At 44.0% G+C, this 16,070-nt stretch overlaps 1 protein-coding gene and 1 non-coding gene across 14 annotated transcripts in view; both read left to right on the forward strand.

The window, feature by feature from the left end:
* PRRC2B (proline rich coiled-coil 2B) overlaps positions 1-15,935 on the forward strand; it is a 51,950-nt gene extending 36,015 nt beyond the window's left edge. For 6 of the 13 annotated variants that reach the window (XM_074846437.1, XM_074846429.1, XM_074846431.1 and 3 more), the window contains exons 20-32: positions 411-493; positions 1,212-1,403; positions 1,543-1,737; positions 2,172-2,258; positions 3,191-3,295; positions 3,874-4,066; positions 5,325-5,422; positions 6,088-6,215; positions 7,315-7,555; positions 9,000-9,176; positions 9,856-9,947; positions 10,525-10,645; positions 11,067-15,935. In XM_074846437.1, the coding sequence (XP_074702538.1) occupies positions 411-493; positions 1,212-1,403; positions 1,543-1,737; positions 2,172-2,258; positions 3,191-3,295; positions 3,874-4,066; positions 5,325-5,422; positions 6,088-6,215; positions 7,315-7,555; positions 9,000-9,176; positions 9,856-9,947; positions 10,525-10,645; positions 11,067-11,207 (1,853 nt within the window). In that variant the 3' untranslated portion in view covers positions 11,208-15,935. Of the gene's footprint in view, positions 1-410; positions 494-1,211; positions 1,404-1,542; positions 1,738-2,171; positions 2,259-3,190; positions 3,296-3,873; positions 4,067-5,324; positions 5,423-6,087; positions 6,216-7,314; positions 7,556-8,999; positions 9,177-9,461; positions 9,554-9,855; positions 9,948-10,524; positions 10,646-11,066 lie in introns of those variants that run through there. The other 7 variants (XR_012625866.1, XR_012625867.1, XM_074846435.1 and 4 more) reach the window with 7 other exon arrangements.
* On the forward strand, positions 4,320-4,402 carry LOC141932747 (small nucleolar RNA SNORD62). The gene has a single exon (XR_012625910.1). It is a non-coding gene; the product is annotated as a small nucleolar RNA SNORD62 (small nucleolar RNA).
* Positions 15,936-16,070: the final 135 nt, after the last annotated feature.

The following is a 16,070-nucleotide window of genomic DNA, read 5'->3' on the forward strand; positions in this document are numbered from 1 at the left end:
GACCATGTCAGTCTCCTAATCTGTTTCTTAGGTGGTCTTGTAACATCAAGATCCTACATGCCATTTTCTAGCCTGTTGGGCTGGATCTACTTCAGCCATTTTCTTTGCCTTCCTCTGTTTTCTCATCCTCTGGCCCCAAATAGCTAGTGCCTCCCTTGTTTCTATCTCTCCTGTTGTTTTTGCGTTCCCCAAGAAATCTATTCCCTATTCTCTACCCTCGCTCTCCATACACTGTCTTCTCTGAGCTCTGTCGCGTCTCAGCTGAGTGGGCAGCTCTAGCTTTCTGAGGTGGTGAAATATCCTATCTCATGTCTAGAAGTGGAAAGTTAATAGCGTGACATGCACAGTGTACGAGGTGTTCTCACAGTTGTGTTTCAAGCAGCTGAACCCTGCCCTCCATTCTCTTCCAGCTCTTTCTGTTCAGTCTCCTGGCAGTGATTCCTGGAGCAAGCCCGTAAATACCTTTAATGGTACCGAATCTAGCACCACTGAGGTAAGTGGCACCTAATGTGCCATTCAGGTATTGTGTCTAAGATATTAACGTAGGTGGCTTATGCTTCTCATTGCTCCATCTGTGCTTAGCGACTCTTAGCTCTGCTTGGGCAATTTTAAACTGTCTCTTTGCAGTTCTTATTTGAGCTTGATGCTGCTCAAATCTTGACCTAGAGGGCCAAGCGCCGCTTGGTGATACACGTGGGTATAAATCTGGAGTAACTGTCTGGTAGAGCTATTCCAGGGTTATGCTCCTAACTGGATGCAGAGTGTGGTCGAGGACAGTGGAATCCTGTAGGTCATGTTTGTGTGCCTCAGGCCAGTGAGCAGTGTGTAGCTGTAGCCTTAATGCAGGGAGGGTGGAGGAGGTTCCTGACTGCTTCACCTCTGGAGACCAGAGTTCAAAACTGGTTCTGGTCACAAGTGAAATGAGTTTGGCAATCCCAGCCTGGTTGCTATGTGGGACACTTTTTCCTTATTCTAAAGCCATGGTCCAGTTGGTGCATTGGTTAACCTGTCTCAGGGTTGTGTAGAGCTGAATTAGCAGCCAAGGGATGCTGCAGGTCAAGCCTAACTCCTTTGCAGTTAACCAAGAATGTGATTTGAAAAGGGGACATGGTCTTGCTGTTTTCTGGGATTTTTTATTTTTTTTCTTCCCCCCCTCCTTTGTGGAGCTGGGTCAGTGTCCGGGGCTTTAACACATTTCGTGCTTTGCATAGCAGGGTTTTAAAGGCAGCCAGGGGGATAGTGGCATTGACTTGAGCGCGGAGTCTCGGGAATCCTCCGCTACCTCCTCTCAGCGCAGTTCTCCATATGGCACCCTCAAACCAGAGGAGATGAATGGGGCTGGCCTGGTGGACCCAAAGCCTGACTGCCAGAAGGAGCAAGTGCAGAAGCAATCTGATAAAAAGGTAATCTGGATTTGCAGCCAAGCCAGAGCACATAGTGAGAGACCTTGTGAAGTGGTTGTGTTGTTCTTGATAGCATTTTTAAGGCTTGAGATTGGGTTATTCAGTCTTTGTGTCTCAGCCTCTCTGCTTTCCTGTTAAGGATTCAGATCAAGGCTCAGGACAGAACAAGGAACACAAGCCTGGACCAATCGGCAACGAGCGCTCCCTGAAAAACAGAAAGGGTTCGGAGGGAACGGAACGGCTGGAAGGGAATATTCCCCCTGTTAATGGGGTGGAAATTCACGTGGATTCTGTACTTCCTGTGCCACCCATTGAATTTGGAGTAAATCCTAAAGTGAGGATTGAATTTAATTTTATCTTCTTGGTGATTTGAGCTTGTTGAGATATGAAAGGTGGTTTGAGGCAGAAGGATTATTTAGAGGAAGCTTCCAGCTGTAGATTTGCCTTAGATTTCATTACTGACACAAACCAGGTACTCCAGATGTCTTAGCGAACACATAATTATCCTCTTGGAAATATTGTCCCAAGGACCGGCTGGGGTGGTAAGAAGTGAGGGACAAAATTATGGTCATCTAAGCCTCTGAGTGCCTCTGGGGGTTGCCTGCTGCTGAGTGCTGAGAAGTGTCTTTTTGTTCTCTTCCAGCAAGGCTTACTGGAGGACAGTCAATAGCTTCTAGGGTCATGATTCAGGCTAAAATCATTAACCATGAGAAGCAGACAAGTGGCCCTTGGACCTGGATTTGAATTTTGTGTGTTTTGCCTTTTCAGGACTCTGATTTCAGCTTGCCACCTGGTTCTGCCTCTGGCACTGCAGCTAACCCTGTCACCAAATTGCAGGATGCCTTGGCCAGTAATGTAAGTATTTCTTTTTTCTTTTGGCATTGATTCATTGGAGATACTCCTTAGTTAAACCTCAGATGCCTCCAAGGAGAGCAAGCATATTTCTTTGCAGTTGACTTTACACTTAATGCTTAGGCAGCACACGTAACTAAAATCCATAATGGAAATCTGTGCCCTCAAGGTACCTTGATAAAATGAGCATCACTAGCAACTCCATTATTGTTGTGCCTGTATAAAGCAAGAGGTATTGCAGATCTCTGAGATCACCAGTCTCCTCCCCCGAGACACAAGAGTGCTGATAATGGACATGATACAGATAGTGACATTTTTAGGCCCAGACTGCCAGCTTCTTCAAAAGGTCTCGTCTGCCAGAGCGAGGCGGAGAACTGTGACTTGTTAGGCCCTTTTGGAGGCTTCCCAGCTTACTCCAGCCACCTGGGTATTTCATTATTACACGTGAAAGAGTGAGCACACTGAAAGCCCAGCTTGTAGCTCAGCTGCGGACAACAATGCGAGAAACTTACAGACCTTTTGAAATGTCTTCAAGTTTGTAGGTTCCTTGATTTTGGAGGTTTGCCTTAAAGGGTGTTTCTTCTCAGAAGTGCTCTTTCAGAAACAGGTTTTGTCTGAAATTTAGGTAGATTCCAGATATCGGACAGGAGGGGGAACTCTACTGCAAATTGAAGTTGCTGGATCAAATTGATGGTTAAGTGGAAGCTGGTGTAACTTGGCATAGAGGGTGTCATTGCACATATCCGAAGTTTCATTTATTCCAACAGCAGAATGGATCATGGTTGAATGTGGTACTTAACTCTCCCAGTACCACTGATTGAACCCTTTGAGATGTAGTTACTAGAGCTGCCAGCTGAGGCTCTGTCAGCCTTGGTAGCTCCTGGCATTCTCACAAGAGTTTCTAAAGTATTCACCATTTACAAATCTCCCCTCAGGCAGGGTTAACGCAGTCCATTCCCATTCTGCGAAGAGATCATCACCTCCAGCGGTGCATTGGCCTGAACCCCATGTCCTTCCCCACTGCAGACCTTACTCTTAAGGTAAGCAAGCTGGCATGTGTGTTTGTCCTAGGTGTGGATACCATGTCTCCATGGCCAGAGTAGTGAGGATGGACAGTTCTTTCCCAGAGCATTTTGTTAGATACTGCTAAATCTTTAAAAGTTGTGCATATATGCTATTCAGCATGGGTGGAAGGGCATGTGTTTCAACAGTCCTGGATGCTGAAGGTCCTCACCGGTTGTAGAACAAGTGCAACAGAGCTTTCCTACTAGTAGCTGGGTGAGATACCTGGTCAGGGATCCTGAGTGCCTGATGGTTTAAAGAAGAAAAAAACCCCAACCATACAAACAACAATAAAAAAAAACCAAAATAAACCACAACAAAACCCACCACCCCAAACCCAAAAAGCTCAGCAAATACGAAGGGGGATTGAGTGTTTGTGAAGGATGCTTGCCCGTTGGAAACCGGTGTGAAATCCCTTGACCTGAGACCTGTCGTAGTGAAAAGCTGGCTAGACTAGATTGAATTTGAACTAATAAGTCATAGATGAGCAACACTAGGCTTCAGTATTGTCCTCCCCATTTGAACTGTCTGTAGTTATTGTTCTTCATTTCTATAGATGGAGTCTGCTCGTAAAGCTTGGGAAAACTCTCCTAGTTTACCAGAACAGAACTCCCCAGGAGGCGCAGGTTCAGGCATCCAGCCTCCTTCCAGTGTTGGAGCTTCCAATGGTGTCAGCTACAGCTCTTTTGGTGGAGTTTCTATGCCTCCTATGCCTGTGGCATCCGTAGCACCTTCTGCATCTATTCCAGGTACCCGCAAACTGCAGCAGCAGTATTTACATTGTCTGGTTGGTATCTAACAGTCGTCCTGTGATTCTGGTAGATGAGAGCTTGGTGGGAAGAGCTTCCATGTAAAGTAACTGGCTGACTGCTATTTAACAGATTCTTAACAATAATTCAGTCAAGACAGAAAGAGGGACCATTTCCCCCCTTTGAAAAATGTTACTTGAGTGTGACTGGTATAAACTTAGCACAAGGACGACTTTTTCTGTGTAGTGACAACTCTCTGTAATGTCTTAATAGCTCCTGCTTAGCCTTCGCTGTGTGCTCAATAGAATAGAAGGGAGGAAACCTATGGCTGAGAGACTCCAACAGTCCCAATATCAACCATTCCTCTGCTCGTTTTGCTATTTTAAGTCACAGGTTCTGAGCACCTTCTGCTCTTTGTACATAATAACTACTTGCTTACAGTTTGCAGAACTCTGGGAGGTGGGAAGGTGTTGCTGTCCTTGAGTTAAGAGGAAAATCTTAAGCTTAGTCATGTTAGACTGTGTATAATTAAGGAGAGCATCTGGAAGAAGGAAGTGTACTCGGATTCTCTGACTCCTGGGTCCCAAAGGACCTCTGATGCATGCACTTTCCTTCTCATTCCTCAATTCAGCAATGGAGTGGAATATATTGGACAGAAGGGATAGTGAGTGGACCACTGTAGTTACTAGCTTCCACTTGGAAAACAGATTGTTCCAAGTCAGGTGATTTCCTTCCCCACCCACCCTAATTTTGTGTGTAACTGCACAGAACCACAGGAGTGGCACAGCACTTTCTAACTGGTGCCACCCCTGGGGTGAATACGGCTTTTAGATCTCATGTATGAAGGTCTCAAACACTGCGTTTGTTCTTTCTGTCCCTCCTGCCTGGCTGCAAAGATGAGATGATTGCAGGGCAGGTTTCTGGTATTTAGGAACAGTTTGGAGTGCAGTTCACCAATTCCTGGACTGTTAGTGTCTCTGACTTTTCTGTGGAGGTGGGAACCCTGGGTTTATATTTAGCCTCTTACAGAAAGGTACGATTAATTCTCAGCAAGCCTGCTACTGTAAGTGGCTGCTGACTTGGATGTGTGGACTTAAGAGCTTTACAGGATCGTCTGAATGGGTACTACATTTGTGTTGACTTGCTGAGCTGGTTGCTGAGAGGTAGAGAGTAGTCTTGACCTGTAGGTCTCTGCACTGTACTGTGCCTGTATCTCCCCTGTACCTTGAATTTACAGCCTGCCTTCTCTGACGTTTAGGTAACCATATTCCACCCCTGTATCTGGATGGCCATGTGTTTGCAAGTCAGCCCCGCCTGGTCCCTCAGACAATACCTCAGCAGCAAAGCTACCAACAGGTAAGGGAGAAATACAACTAGCTAGTGCTTTCTCAGGGAGTCTTCAGGGTGGCATTTAAGAAACGAGGAGTCATTCATCTCTCTGATAGCCCAAAGGAGCTTAAATGTGGCTCCCTTTAGTTCCTTGAATGCTGCTTCCCAGTGAGTGTCAGAGGTTAGTGAAACTGAAGGAAGGGAATTGAGGGGTTTTTACCCATTTGTACCAGTGTCTTTGGACTGGGTTTAACTGAAGCAGATGCTGAGGCATCTGTGTGACATAAAGTGACTTTCAGTAAATTCCACAGCTAGTCAGTACTAATGAACAATTTCACTAGCCTTAGGAAATAGGGTGTTGATAGGGTTGGGGAGAGCCCCTTCAAGGTAAGAGTGCAGCAAGCGAGGGCTGGGATTGTCAGTGCCTGTTCTGTGTGTGAAGCACCTTGAACCCCTCATGTGTCCATCAAATGCCTCTTGCAGGCATCAGTCTTCCCTCTTGGGTCCCTGTGCAGTATCTTCCCCTGCAAGTGTGATGCTGTTCTGTGGAACGATGCAGGGGCTGGGTAAAGGTGCAGTGTAGGGAATTGTCATGGCAGATTGACTTATGGAGGGAACTGATGGATTTTTAACAGCCTGGGAGAGTTCCTGGCTCCTCTTGTACTTGTCAGTCATCTTAATTTCTTCTGCAGGCTGCTGCTGCTCAACAGATTCCCATTTCCCTCCACACATCCTTACAGGCCCAAGCTCAGCTGGGGCTGAGGGGTGGTCTGCCTGTTTCCCAGTCCCAGGAGATGTACAGCTCCATACAGCCCTTCAGGTAACTGCTTCCAGTTTTTCATTTCCTTGTGGTTTGATCTTATATGTTCCTGATGTCTATCTACATTGATCAGATACTCCACACTCATCTTCTCTTCCCCCTTTGTTGATGTGCTGTTTCCTTCCCCTAGTAACACCGCTAGGGTGGAGAACAAGGATATCAGGGCACATAAGGCTCTCAGTAGCGTGTTTCTTTGCAGGACAATGTCAAAGACCATCTTTGGAAAGCTATTCAATTGTACTGCCGACCCTCTCAAAGGGGGAGGCAAATATTGCTAAAGATGCAGAAAGAGGAGGTTTGTGGGCTGGCAAGCAGACTTGCTAGTAAGAAACCCAGAACTTAGCACGTACTGGTTTACTACTGGAGCAAAGACAAAAGAGACAGTTTGATCAGAGCTGAGTACCTGGATAGTGAAATTAAATAACTTTTTATTAGATACAAACTGACAAAAACAGAACTAATGCCTGTTCTTTGTTGGAGAAAAAATAGTAAGATTCAAATTAGAAAATTGAATGCAAGTGTAACAGCAACAGTACTTGGCTACAGGAACTGCTTACTAGAATTGAAGGATTGAGACATCCACTTCAGAGTTGGACTGGTTGTGGGAATCATACTCTCTATCCCCTTTCCTGCATGAGATGAGGGCGAATGATCACAATAGTCCTTCAAGGCCTCAAAAGCCTAGACACTGAGGTTTTAAAAAAGGTTTTTTTGCTGGAGCTGTTTGAATATTTAATTTCTGAGTCTTTTCTGCTTTGCTAAACTACTGCAGATTTCTGGTAACCCGAATCCTCCCTTACTACTAATCCAAATCTTACTGTGCAGGATATTGAAACGTGAACTTTGGATAGGACACAACATCATTCTGTTGAATATTTCTGCAATGCAAGGACATGGTTGTAAGGGCTTAAAAGTGGAAGTAAAAAAACCCTGTAACTAAAATGGAAAGTGCCATCACAGCTTATTTCTAAGCTGTCAGTTTAGTAGAGTCTGAGAACAGCTTGCTGATGGCAGGCCAGATACAGTTTGGCAGGTGAGGGGTGTGTATTGTCTCCAAAGATTTTCTGTGTAATGATTTGAGCATACTTCTCTTCTCCAGGTCTCAGGTGTATATGCACCCCAGTCTGTCTCAGCCCAGCACCATGGTCCTGACAGGAGGCACTGCTCTGAAGCCTCCGTATTCCGCCTTCCCAGGCATGCAGCCCTTGGAGGTGGTGAAAACCCAGTCTGGGTCCCCCTATCAGCCCATGAATGGAAGCCAGGCACTGGTTTATGAAGGCCAGATAAACCAGGCGGCTGGTATGGGAGCCTCCCAGATGATGGACTCTCAGCTTACGCAGGTTAGGAGCAGGGCTTGCGAGCCACTTGTTTCTGAGACTGGATTGAAACTAGTATTTGTGCCGAGTCATGTGTTTATGTGAACTAAGCTCTTTGTAAAGAGGCAGAAGATTTCCCTGAGAGACTGTTCTGTGAACCACTGTTTCAAACATGCAGCACCTTATTTAATGAGGTTCTTGCTAATTACTTGTCTGACCCTACTGAGATGTCATGTTGTAACTCGGAAGTCCTCACCCTCAGTACAGATGTTTCATGCAGATCAAACCTTGCAGTGCTTCATGCACAGGGGGCCGTGTTACAACAGTTGTCCTAAAAGTACTTCTGAGAGCCCAATCCCAATCGTCTCCAGATTTAGCTCAGCTTCCAGGGTAACTAAGACCTTTTATTATAAGCTCATCTATCTTCTCAATTCATTTGTTATCCAGGTCTTATTTACAACTTCTGCCGATCTGTTTGACAGCATCTTAACAAGAGTTTTGTTGTGTGAAAATGTTTTTGTAAAGCATAGTTCAGATAAAGTCATGGAATCCAACTGTGAGCACAGCTGTATTTGTGGACACGTGTTCTGATTCTCTGGAGAAGTTTGATACTGTTCTTAAATTCATCTTAATTTATATTGTGCAACATGTTAAGGTTTATTTTTTGTTTAAAGAGGGATTTTTATGTTGTGACTGACAAAGTTAATCCTGAAAGTAACTTAGCTGAGGAAAATACGGAGACTACTGGCAAACTAAATATTTGAAAAAATGTTTTATCCATCATAAGCTAGTAAAGTGGTCTCTTTTGCCAGCTGTAGATTTTCTTTTTCATTATTTATTACAAAGTGATCTCATAGAACCTCCCAAATCCATCAGTTGTGAGAACTGCCAGATGAATCAGAGGGAACAGGAGGCTCTTGAGTCCTGAGCTGCATCTTTTTAAAAATTACTCTTCATGATTACTGTCATCAGTTTGAAGCTCACTGCAGAACATAGAGCTGAGGTCACCATCACTTTCTCTAGAGGTCTGGTCCTCAAAATGTTTTGGCATGAAAGTGTAGTAGACTTTCTGATTTGTGTACCAAAGCTGCAAACAAAACGCCTGACACTGAGCTGTCTGATGCTGCCATCGTATCAAGAGAAAATACACCCATGCAGCAGCCATGAGGAAGACTGAAGAACTGGGTGAAGGTTCTAGGCAAGGAGGAAAGCCTTGTGTCTGAGTGCAGTTATGCTAAATCAATGGCATGTTAAAAGCCCAGCTGGTAGGGTGTTGGCAACACTACGAGAACATGCATTTCAGTGTGAAAGTCCCTCTGTTACATTGATTTGCATTTGTTCTGTGCCAGACTGCAGTGTTTGTGAGCTTCCTTTTAGCAGTGCTGTGCTTTCAGGGTATTAGGAGGACAGCGTGTCAAACACAAGACTCTTACCACCGTGAAGTTAACTACGTGTCCTTATCACGCAGCTAACGATGCCTGTGCCTGGCTCCCAGCTTCCTCTGCCCCGCTACGGCTCTGGCCAGCAGCCCCTGATTCTACCACAGTCCATCCAGCTTCCTCAGGGGCAAAACCTGCCTGTAGGAGCTCCCCGAAGAATCCTCCCTCCTGGATCCCAGCCTTCTGTTCTTGCTACCAGCAGGGAGGTAAGGATTAACTCCTGCGTGCTCATCTTGGCATCCATTAACCCTTCCTGCATTGAAGTTTCACTCCTTGATCTTGCTTGTTAAAGGGGAGACTGGCTTGTTTGGGATCCTTAAATATCAAAGCCAAGGATTGGTGTTAAAATGAAGGAGCCCTTTTCCCCTCATTTCCAAAGTGCAGGCCAGCAGTTTTTCAGGTTTTGCTGTTGGTCATCATTCTGTTTCCAGGGAGCCACATCCTGCCTTGATCCAGTTTGGAGTCTCCAGTTTTATTACATGTTTACACAGGTTTCCCCAGAGTGCTTGAGGGGTGGTGAGCTCCAGACACAGTTGGAATACTGCCCAGATAATTCACACTCTTGTGAAGCTTGTGCATTTGAGTAGGTATATTAATGTAATGTCTGGTTTGATGGATTCGTATCATAAGTTTGTCTATTATAGGGGAGAGAGAGCACAGCAGTTAACTTCCAGGTTCTGTATTTGCTTGTGCTGCTGGCTTGTTGGTTTAATACAAGCAGATTGTTTCACTTACAAGCCTCACTTTCTTCACCTGAAAAATGTTTCTTCTTTTAATGGGCACGATGGGTAGAAGGGCAAAGATTTGGCTTAAGTGTTTATATGAAGTAGTGAGTGATTTGTGAATGCAAAGATGATACTCTCTTTCACTCATTTTCCTCTTTAGTCCTCCCAGATGGAAATGAAAGGGTTTCATTTCTCCGATGGTAAACAGAATATGTCCTCCGGAGGGTCTGTACCATCACCACATACGTACAGGTAAAATGTTTACAGAGCTCAGCCTCCGTAGTCAGACTGGGGAGGAAGCAGTGTTCCCCATTTGCAATGACATGGTGCATGCATCATCACCGTACAAGATTCATTTGGGTTTTCACGTGTAGAATGTGCCTACTATAGTCCAAATACTTGTATCAAAATGCATGATCATGGCATTCATTTTTGGGTGGGCCAGTGTGTATCTGACTGGGCTCTTTGTGCTTGTGGGAAGTGCATAAAGTTACTTGTTTATGGCGTCTTAAAGACAAATTGGAATTGGTGTGTGCTTCTGTGTGTTCCTTGTTAAGGTGGAAAATTTGAGGATCATTAAATAAACGTGTTGGTTTCCAGCATGGTCCTCCCTAGATGAGAGGTGCTTGTGTGTAGACGTACCAAACCTTCAGGTCATTGAGCCTTTCGGGACATGCAGTTATTTTATTTTTTCTCTAACCAATCCACGTGTTATCTTTTGGTCTGGGGAGTTCACTGATCTGCACAGCACAGGCTCGTGCCCTGTCTACTGCTGCTTTCTGCTGTCTTTTTTCTTTCACACATGAATAAGGTTCTCATTCCATTGTAGAATTTACTCCATGAATATTGTCGACTCTTCGATTTCCAGGCCTAGCTCTGCCAGCCCAAGCGGGAAGCCGTCTGGACCAGCAGTTAGTATGGGCTCTGTGCAAGGACACTATGTACAACAGGTAGTGTATGGCAGTACTTTGACCCGACTCTTCTCTACTGTCATGCTTGTGCCTTGGACTTAAGTGGAGTGGCAGAAAGGCCTGTGTACTGCAGCTGTATGTGGGAGCTTTACTGTGAGAGAGTGAGTGGCTGTTACACTGAGTCCAAGAGTAATGATGTGTGATTTCAAAGTCAGGAGAGTTTAGAGGGTTTCCTGTTTTACAATGTCCATGTTGTTGTGTTTTTATGGGTTATTTGCATTGCCAGACATGTGAGACACTTCAAGATCCTTATATGTGAGATGTTTTAGGATAGCAATAATAGAATACCTGATTTTTGGAGCAAATTTGACATCTTGTATGAAGGATGGTCAGAGTTTGTTTCTTATATCTGCCTAGAGGTGTCTGTGTTAGCTAATACTTTGTTTTTGCATGTCAAAAGGCAAAGCAGCGGGTGGATGAAAATAAAGCCAATCTGGGAGCAGTAAAGCTGCAAGAAACAGCCTCCACAAACCAGATGAAGCCAGTGCGCACAGGAGCGATCAAACCTCAGGCAGTCAAAGTGGAGGAAAGCAAGGCCTAGGAGCACCTCTGATGCCCAGCTGGTCCTGCTGCCTGAGTGGCCCTGCAGCTTAGACTGGACCCCACTGGATCTCCTGAAAATCTCACCAGATCTACTCCCCACCCCACATTGACTGACTACAGTGACATCATCCAAGCCCCTCTCCCAATGAAGCAGTTTGAAACAGTGGATATGACATTGACCTGCTTGCTTTAAAACAAACCAACCATGTGACTTTTAAGTGGCTTGAGCCATTTTTTTTTTCCCTCCATGCCCCATCCACAGGTAGCTGTGATTGCTCACTTGGCAAAGCCCATCCTTCTCCTTCCCTACTTCTGTCTCAGCAGAGTGGCAACTGGGGGAGAGGGGTTAGTTTGAGGTTTTTCATTTTAAAGGCAGCTGAGGTTTTTACAAAAAAGCTATATCTTTGTTTATAGCAGAACTTTTATATGTTCTCTCATTTTCCCCCCCCTTCTTTCTGCTTTCCTCATTCCCTCCAGAAAAGAATTCCTTTCAGCTAAAATTATGTTCTGACAAAACTCTGCTTAGTTTCATATATGGTTCTGTGCTATGCTGAGAATCATGACTCTTCTAAATTGAGTTTGTTTGGGAATATATTCCCCAGATGATTTAGCCTTCCAGATTATTTGATTAAAAAAAAAAAAAACCAAACAGGACAGTTACGGCATTCATTAATTTTTCAGTATTTTTGTTTTAAGCTAGAAGCAGTGCTTGCGTTAGAATGTGTACTGAAGGTATATAGTAGATCAGTGCATTAATCTTGCAACTTGCACCACTTTAATTGTAGCTTTGGGGTGCCTTGTGCACAACAAAATGTGGCATTTTTGTTTTAAGGAAAAAAAACACCCCACCAGATTTCTATTGCAAGCTCATCTGGATCTAGCTGGGTTTTTTTGTGGGTTTGGGATTTTTAGTGACTGCCAAACACACAACAAAATGTAAATCATAGATTTACAAAATGTAAGATCTGTTCAGAAAAAAATTTCCTCACCGCACATGGGTCAGAAGAGTTGGCTAGAGCCAACGGGTCTGTATGGACTACTTTTTGTAGTTGTGATGCTCTCTCTTATGCTCCCTACCTTGGCCGCTCTTAATTCTTCATGTCTTCTGAGGCTTGTTTTATATTGTGTTCATCCCTTGGGGCTGCTTTCCTAAGCTTTGCCCTTCTCCCTTTTCCCCAAGTCTTGCCTTCTGTTCCTCTAACTCATGACCTTCTGTAAAATTTGCATAGAAACGCATCGGTAAAGGAGCCCCTCTGCAAGGCAGCCATTTTAGCATACTTGGAACCTTCTTTTTTGTGTTGGAAGCACATGGTTACAGAGGCAGTTTGGAATCGTCCTTTTTACTCTCCTTCCCCAGATGAACAGCAAAGGGTTCTTTACTTTTGATGCCGTTGCATATGGTATGTATGCAGTGTCATCACCTCACACTTCCTCACCAGTATTTGATGATCTATGAAAGGAAGGTCCCAGTGGGAGGGGGTTGGGTTTTACTTCTTTGGTTGTTTGGTTTTGGTTTATGTGCGTGCGTGTGTGTGTGCGTGTGTATGTAGATTTTTAGGACGGACTTACAAGTTCCTGAAGGTGCTTGGAGTCCTTCAGCTGACGGTAGTCTTAAGTAAACTCACCTACTTTCAGCTAACTTGGTTTGTGTTGTTTAGCTCTTTCAAAATGTAAAGTAGGCTGGTCACGTTGAAGTGAGGGAAAGAAAACTTCATTTCTGCAGTAGACGATAGCTTGCTAACTGGCTGTGCCGTCTGCCTCTGCTAGGTGGCAGCAAGTCATTTGTTGGTGGTTCCAAAGAAGATAATTTTGAACAAAGAATGTATTTGGGAAGGGATCTGAAAGGTGTTCTTGTTTCTTTGTTTGCTTTTTTTTCCCCCTTTCTAGGAAAGATCCTTCATAACTTTCTAGGGATGCATTTGAAGTTTTAAGCTAGGTATAAATAAGAATTTTATACGGTAGCTTTAAAGAGCTTAGAAACCTAAACTAACTTAGACATAGTAATGTCCCCTCTCCACAGGTGTCCCCATTGACCATGGCAGAGAACCCGAAGGGAAAGGGATAGGATGGTACTTTAAGAAAAATAAAAGCTCTTTTTTTTGTCATGTTTTATGGATTTTTAACTTCAGAGCAGAGTGTGCCAGCATCTCTCTAGTGTCCTCCTTAAATTACAGGGTTTGAGATTTAGCAACAAATATTTCCCCAGCCTTCAGACCTGCATCCTCATTTGCTCGTCTTGCTCCCAACATTTTCCAAAGATTGCTCCACCAGTGAGTCATCCCACTCCCCTTTCTATTTTCTTCCTTGGAATATCATGAACAACAGAATTGTCTGGTTTTGGTTTTGTTTTTTTTTTTTATTATCCTTCTGCCCAGCTGGCCCTAGCTAATATCAGCCCAGAATCTTAACTGTAACGGCTAAAGAGACTTATCCAAGCCCCCCTCTTCTCATCTCTTTCCTACCCTAGACACACTACTCTAAGCTTTACAAAGACACTAACCTCTTTCCTCCCACCTATATGACTTTAAAATGGTCAAATGAGTTGGAGAAACTGGGTTACTGCTAGATACAAGTTATTGCAGTCCCTCTGGTGTAAATGCCATCAGAACTACAGTACTTCCTGTTGAAAACGGTCATCCTTCTTTCTCTTTTAAGCCCTCCATTCCTTCCCCCAACAGAATAAAACACTAGAATTTATTTATACGTATTTGATGTTGTAGGTCTAGGTGAAAAAGTAATTGTTTCACTGCTCTATTTATATATTATGTCTGAATTATTCTGTGCAGGAAAGGCCAAGAAATGCATGTGAGCTTCATTCCATTCCTCACCTTTGCGTGACTGTCAGCTGCAGTTGGCAAGACTCTCTTTCACTTAATGGAGTTTTGTGTGATGGAAAGCAGTTTTAGAGCCCAAATTTCTACGGTGCAATATCCTTCCTCTCTGGCATATATTTTTGTTTGTTTGTTTAAAGCTAATACAAGGGTAGTGCAGTTTGTGGTGCTCTTGAGTCAAAAGGAAAGCCTCTGATCCTCAAGATGCAGAAATGCCAGGGGTGCTGGTACGCTGATACAAATTCAGCCTGGGGAGAAGGAGAATGGAGATGTGTAGACCGTGGATGTGGCTTATAGGGGGATACTTCTGCTTGCCGTCTCCACTGCTGAAGGGTCAGGCCCTAATGATTTATTCCTTTGCGAGTTGCTTTTGCATTGACTGGAAATCAGCTACCAAATTGCAGGCTCCTTCTGCTAGGAAAGGTGCAGTGGGAGGGAGAGGTGGAATCCATATTTTCAGCAACAATGGGTGAAGCAGAAATATTCAGAGGCTGACTTCGCTGCTTTTTGTTCAGCTGAAGGTCTGAAGCACGTGTGTAATCAATTCTCTTTTACACAGTGATTCGTGGCCTAGCAGCTTCATTCAGTGCTGCTTTCGTCTCCAGTTCAGCCTGCTTTTAGCTCTTAATTAAAAAATAAAAAAATTAAAAACAAATAAATTGAAGTTAGGGAAGAAAAAAAGGAAGGGGGGAAAAAAAAAAGCGCTCCAGTGTATTTTTAAATAAGAGGAAGCAGCACAGTCACCAGTGAAACAGGTATTATTGTTGATCTTCCATAATTCGCTCCTGGCTCTGCCGTGTGACAGTACAGTGGTCAGTAACTCTGAATGTGTTTGCAGCCCATTGAACTCCCATACGTGTTTGTGTTCATGCAGAGGCACTCCATTTAACAGTTTCCTTGCAAGAATGCTGCAAAGCTACAAGCTGCCCTGTGGTTCCTGTGTATTTATGGATATATATTAAAAAATGAGCCTAGCATTTCTGCTATGTCTCACCTTTTGGCAGGCTACTATAGTCACTTTCAAGCAAACACCACTGCATGCCAAGGCCTTGTTCAGTTGCATTTTGTTAACCTTCTGTTTTGCTTCTGGCTGGTTAAGCACAAGTTAATTCCTTGTAGAGCAGGTTATTTTTGACGTACAGCAGCCCAGTTTCCTTGTAAGAAAGATGCATTTGTGAATAACGATTAATTTACAACAGGCATCAGGATACTTAGTTGTGGCCCATTGACAGAAAAGGTGTATTTTGCTGAAACAGTGGAACTGCTGACTGAAAAGACAGTGGCAGTCCAACTACTTTTTTTTTTTGTTGTTTATTTTAATCCAAAGACCACCAGATTTTCCTAGTGGCCATAGGAAAAACCCCTTGGGTTTAATGGCTCATCCCAGCTCCTCCAGATGCCTGCAGCCACAGCCTTGACCTTCCCGGGGAATCACAGCAGCAGCAGTGAGGCGCTCACCCTTTAGCATGTCTCGAGGCGTTGTCCTTAGCTGGAATCCTTCCTCTGGTTCTGTATAAATTGCATTTGTTGTTTCTCAAGGGGATATTGTACTCCTTAAAGCTTTTAACCTCATGACCTGTATAGTAAATTTTTTTTGGCCTTTCCTCTCTTTGTCTTTTCATGTAGACCAGATATTTGAAAGGGCAGACGATGGATAATTGTGTAACGTGCAACCTGTTTATATTTTTTGGAAACATTTACTTGGACCGGAACTCGAATCACGGAATCACCAGGCCAGTTGCGGCATACTCTTTATTGCCCTTTTTCCTCGTTTCAGTACCTATTGTTTCTCCTTTCAAATATGTGATTGTATTAGCTCTTTCCATATGAAAGAATTCTCCTTATTTAAATAAAAAAAAATTAAAAAAAATAAAGCAGATTATGCTTTTCTCAAATTCCCGAGTCCCTTGTATGGTTCTTTTGGTTAAAGATTTGCATTTTTTTTTTCTTGAAGGGCGGTGGCCACAGGACTGCTGTGGCTGGCCATGCTGCGGCGGGGACACAGGGGGACACAGCGTTTGGGGTGCTCC

This window comes from Strix aluco, chromosome 20, assembly GCF_031877795.1.
Source record: "Strix aluco isolate bStrAlu1 chromosome 20, bStrAlu1.hap1, whole genome shotgun sequence".
Taxonomy (NCBI): Eukaryota; Metazoa; Chordata; class Aves; order Strigiformes; family Strigidae; genus Strix; species Strix aluco.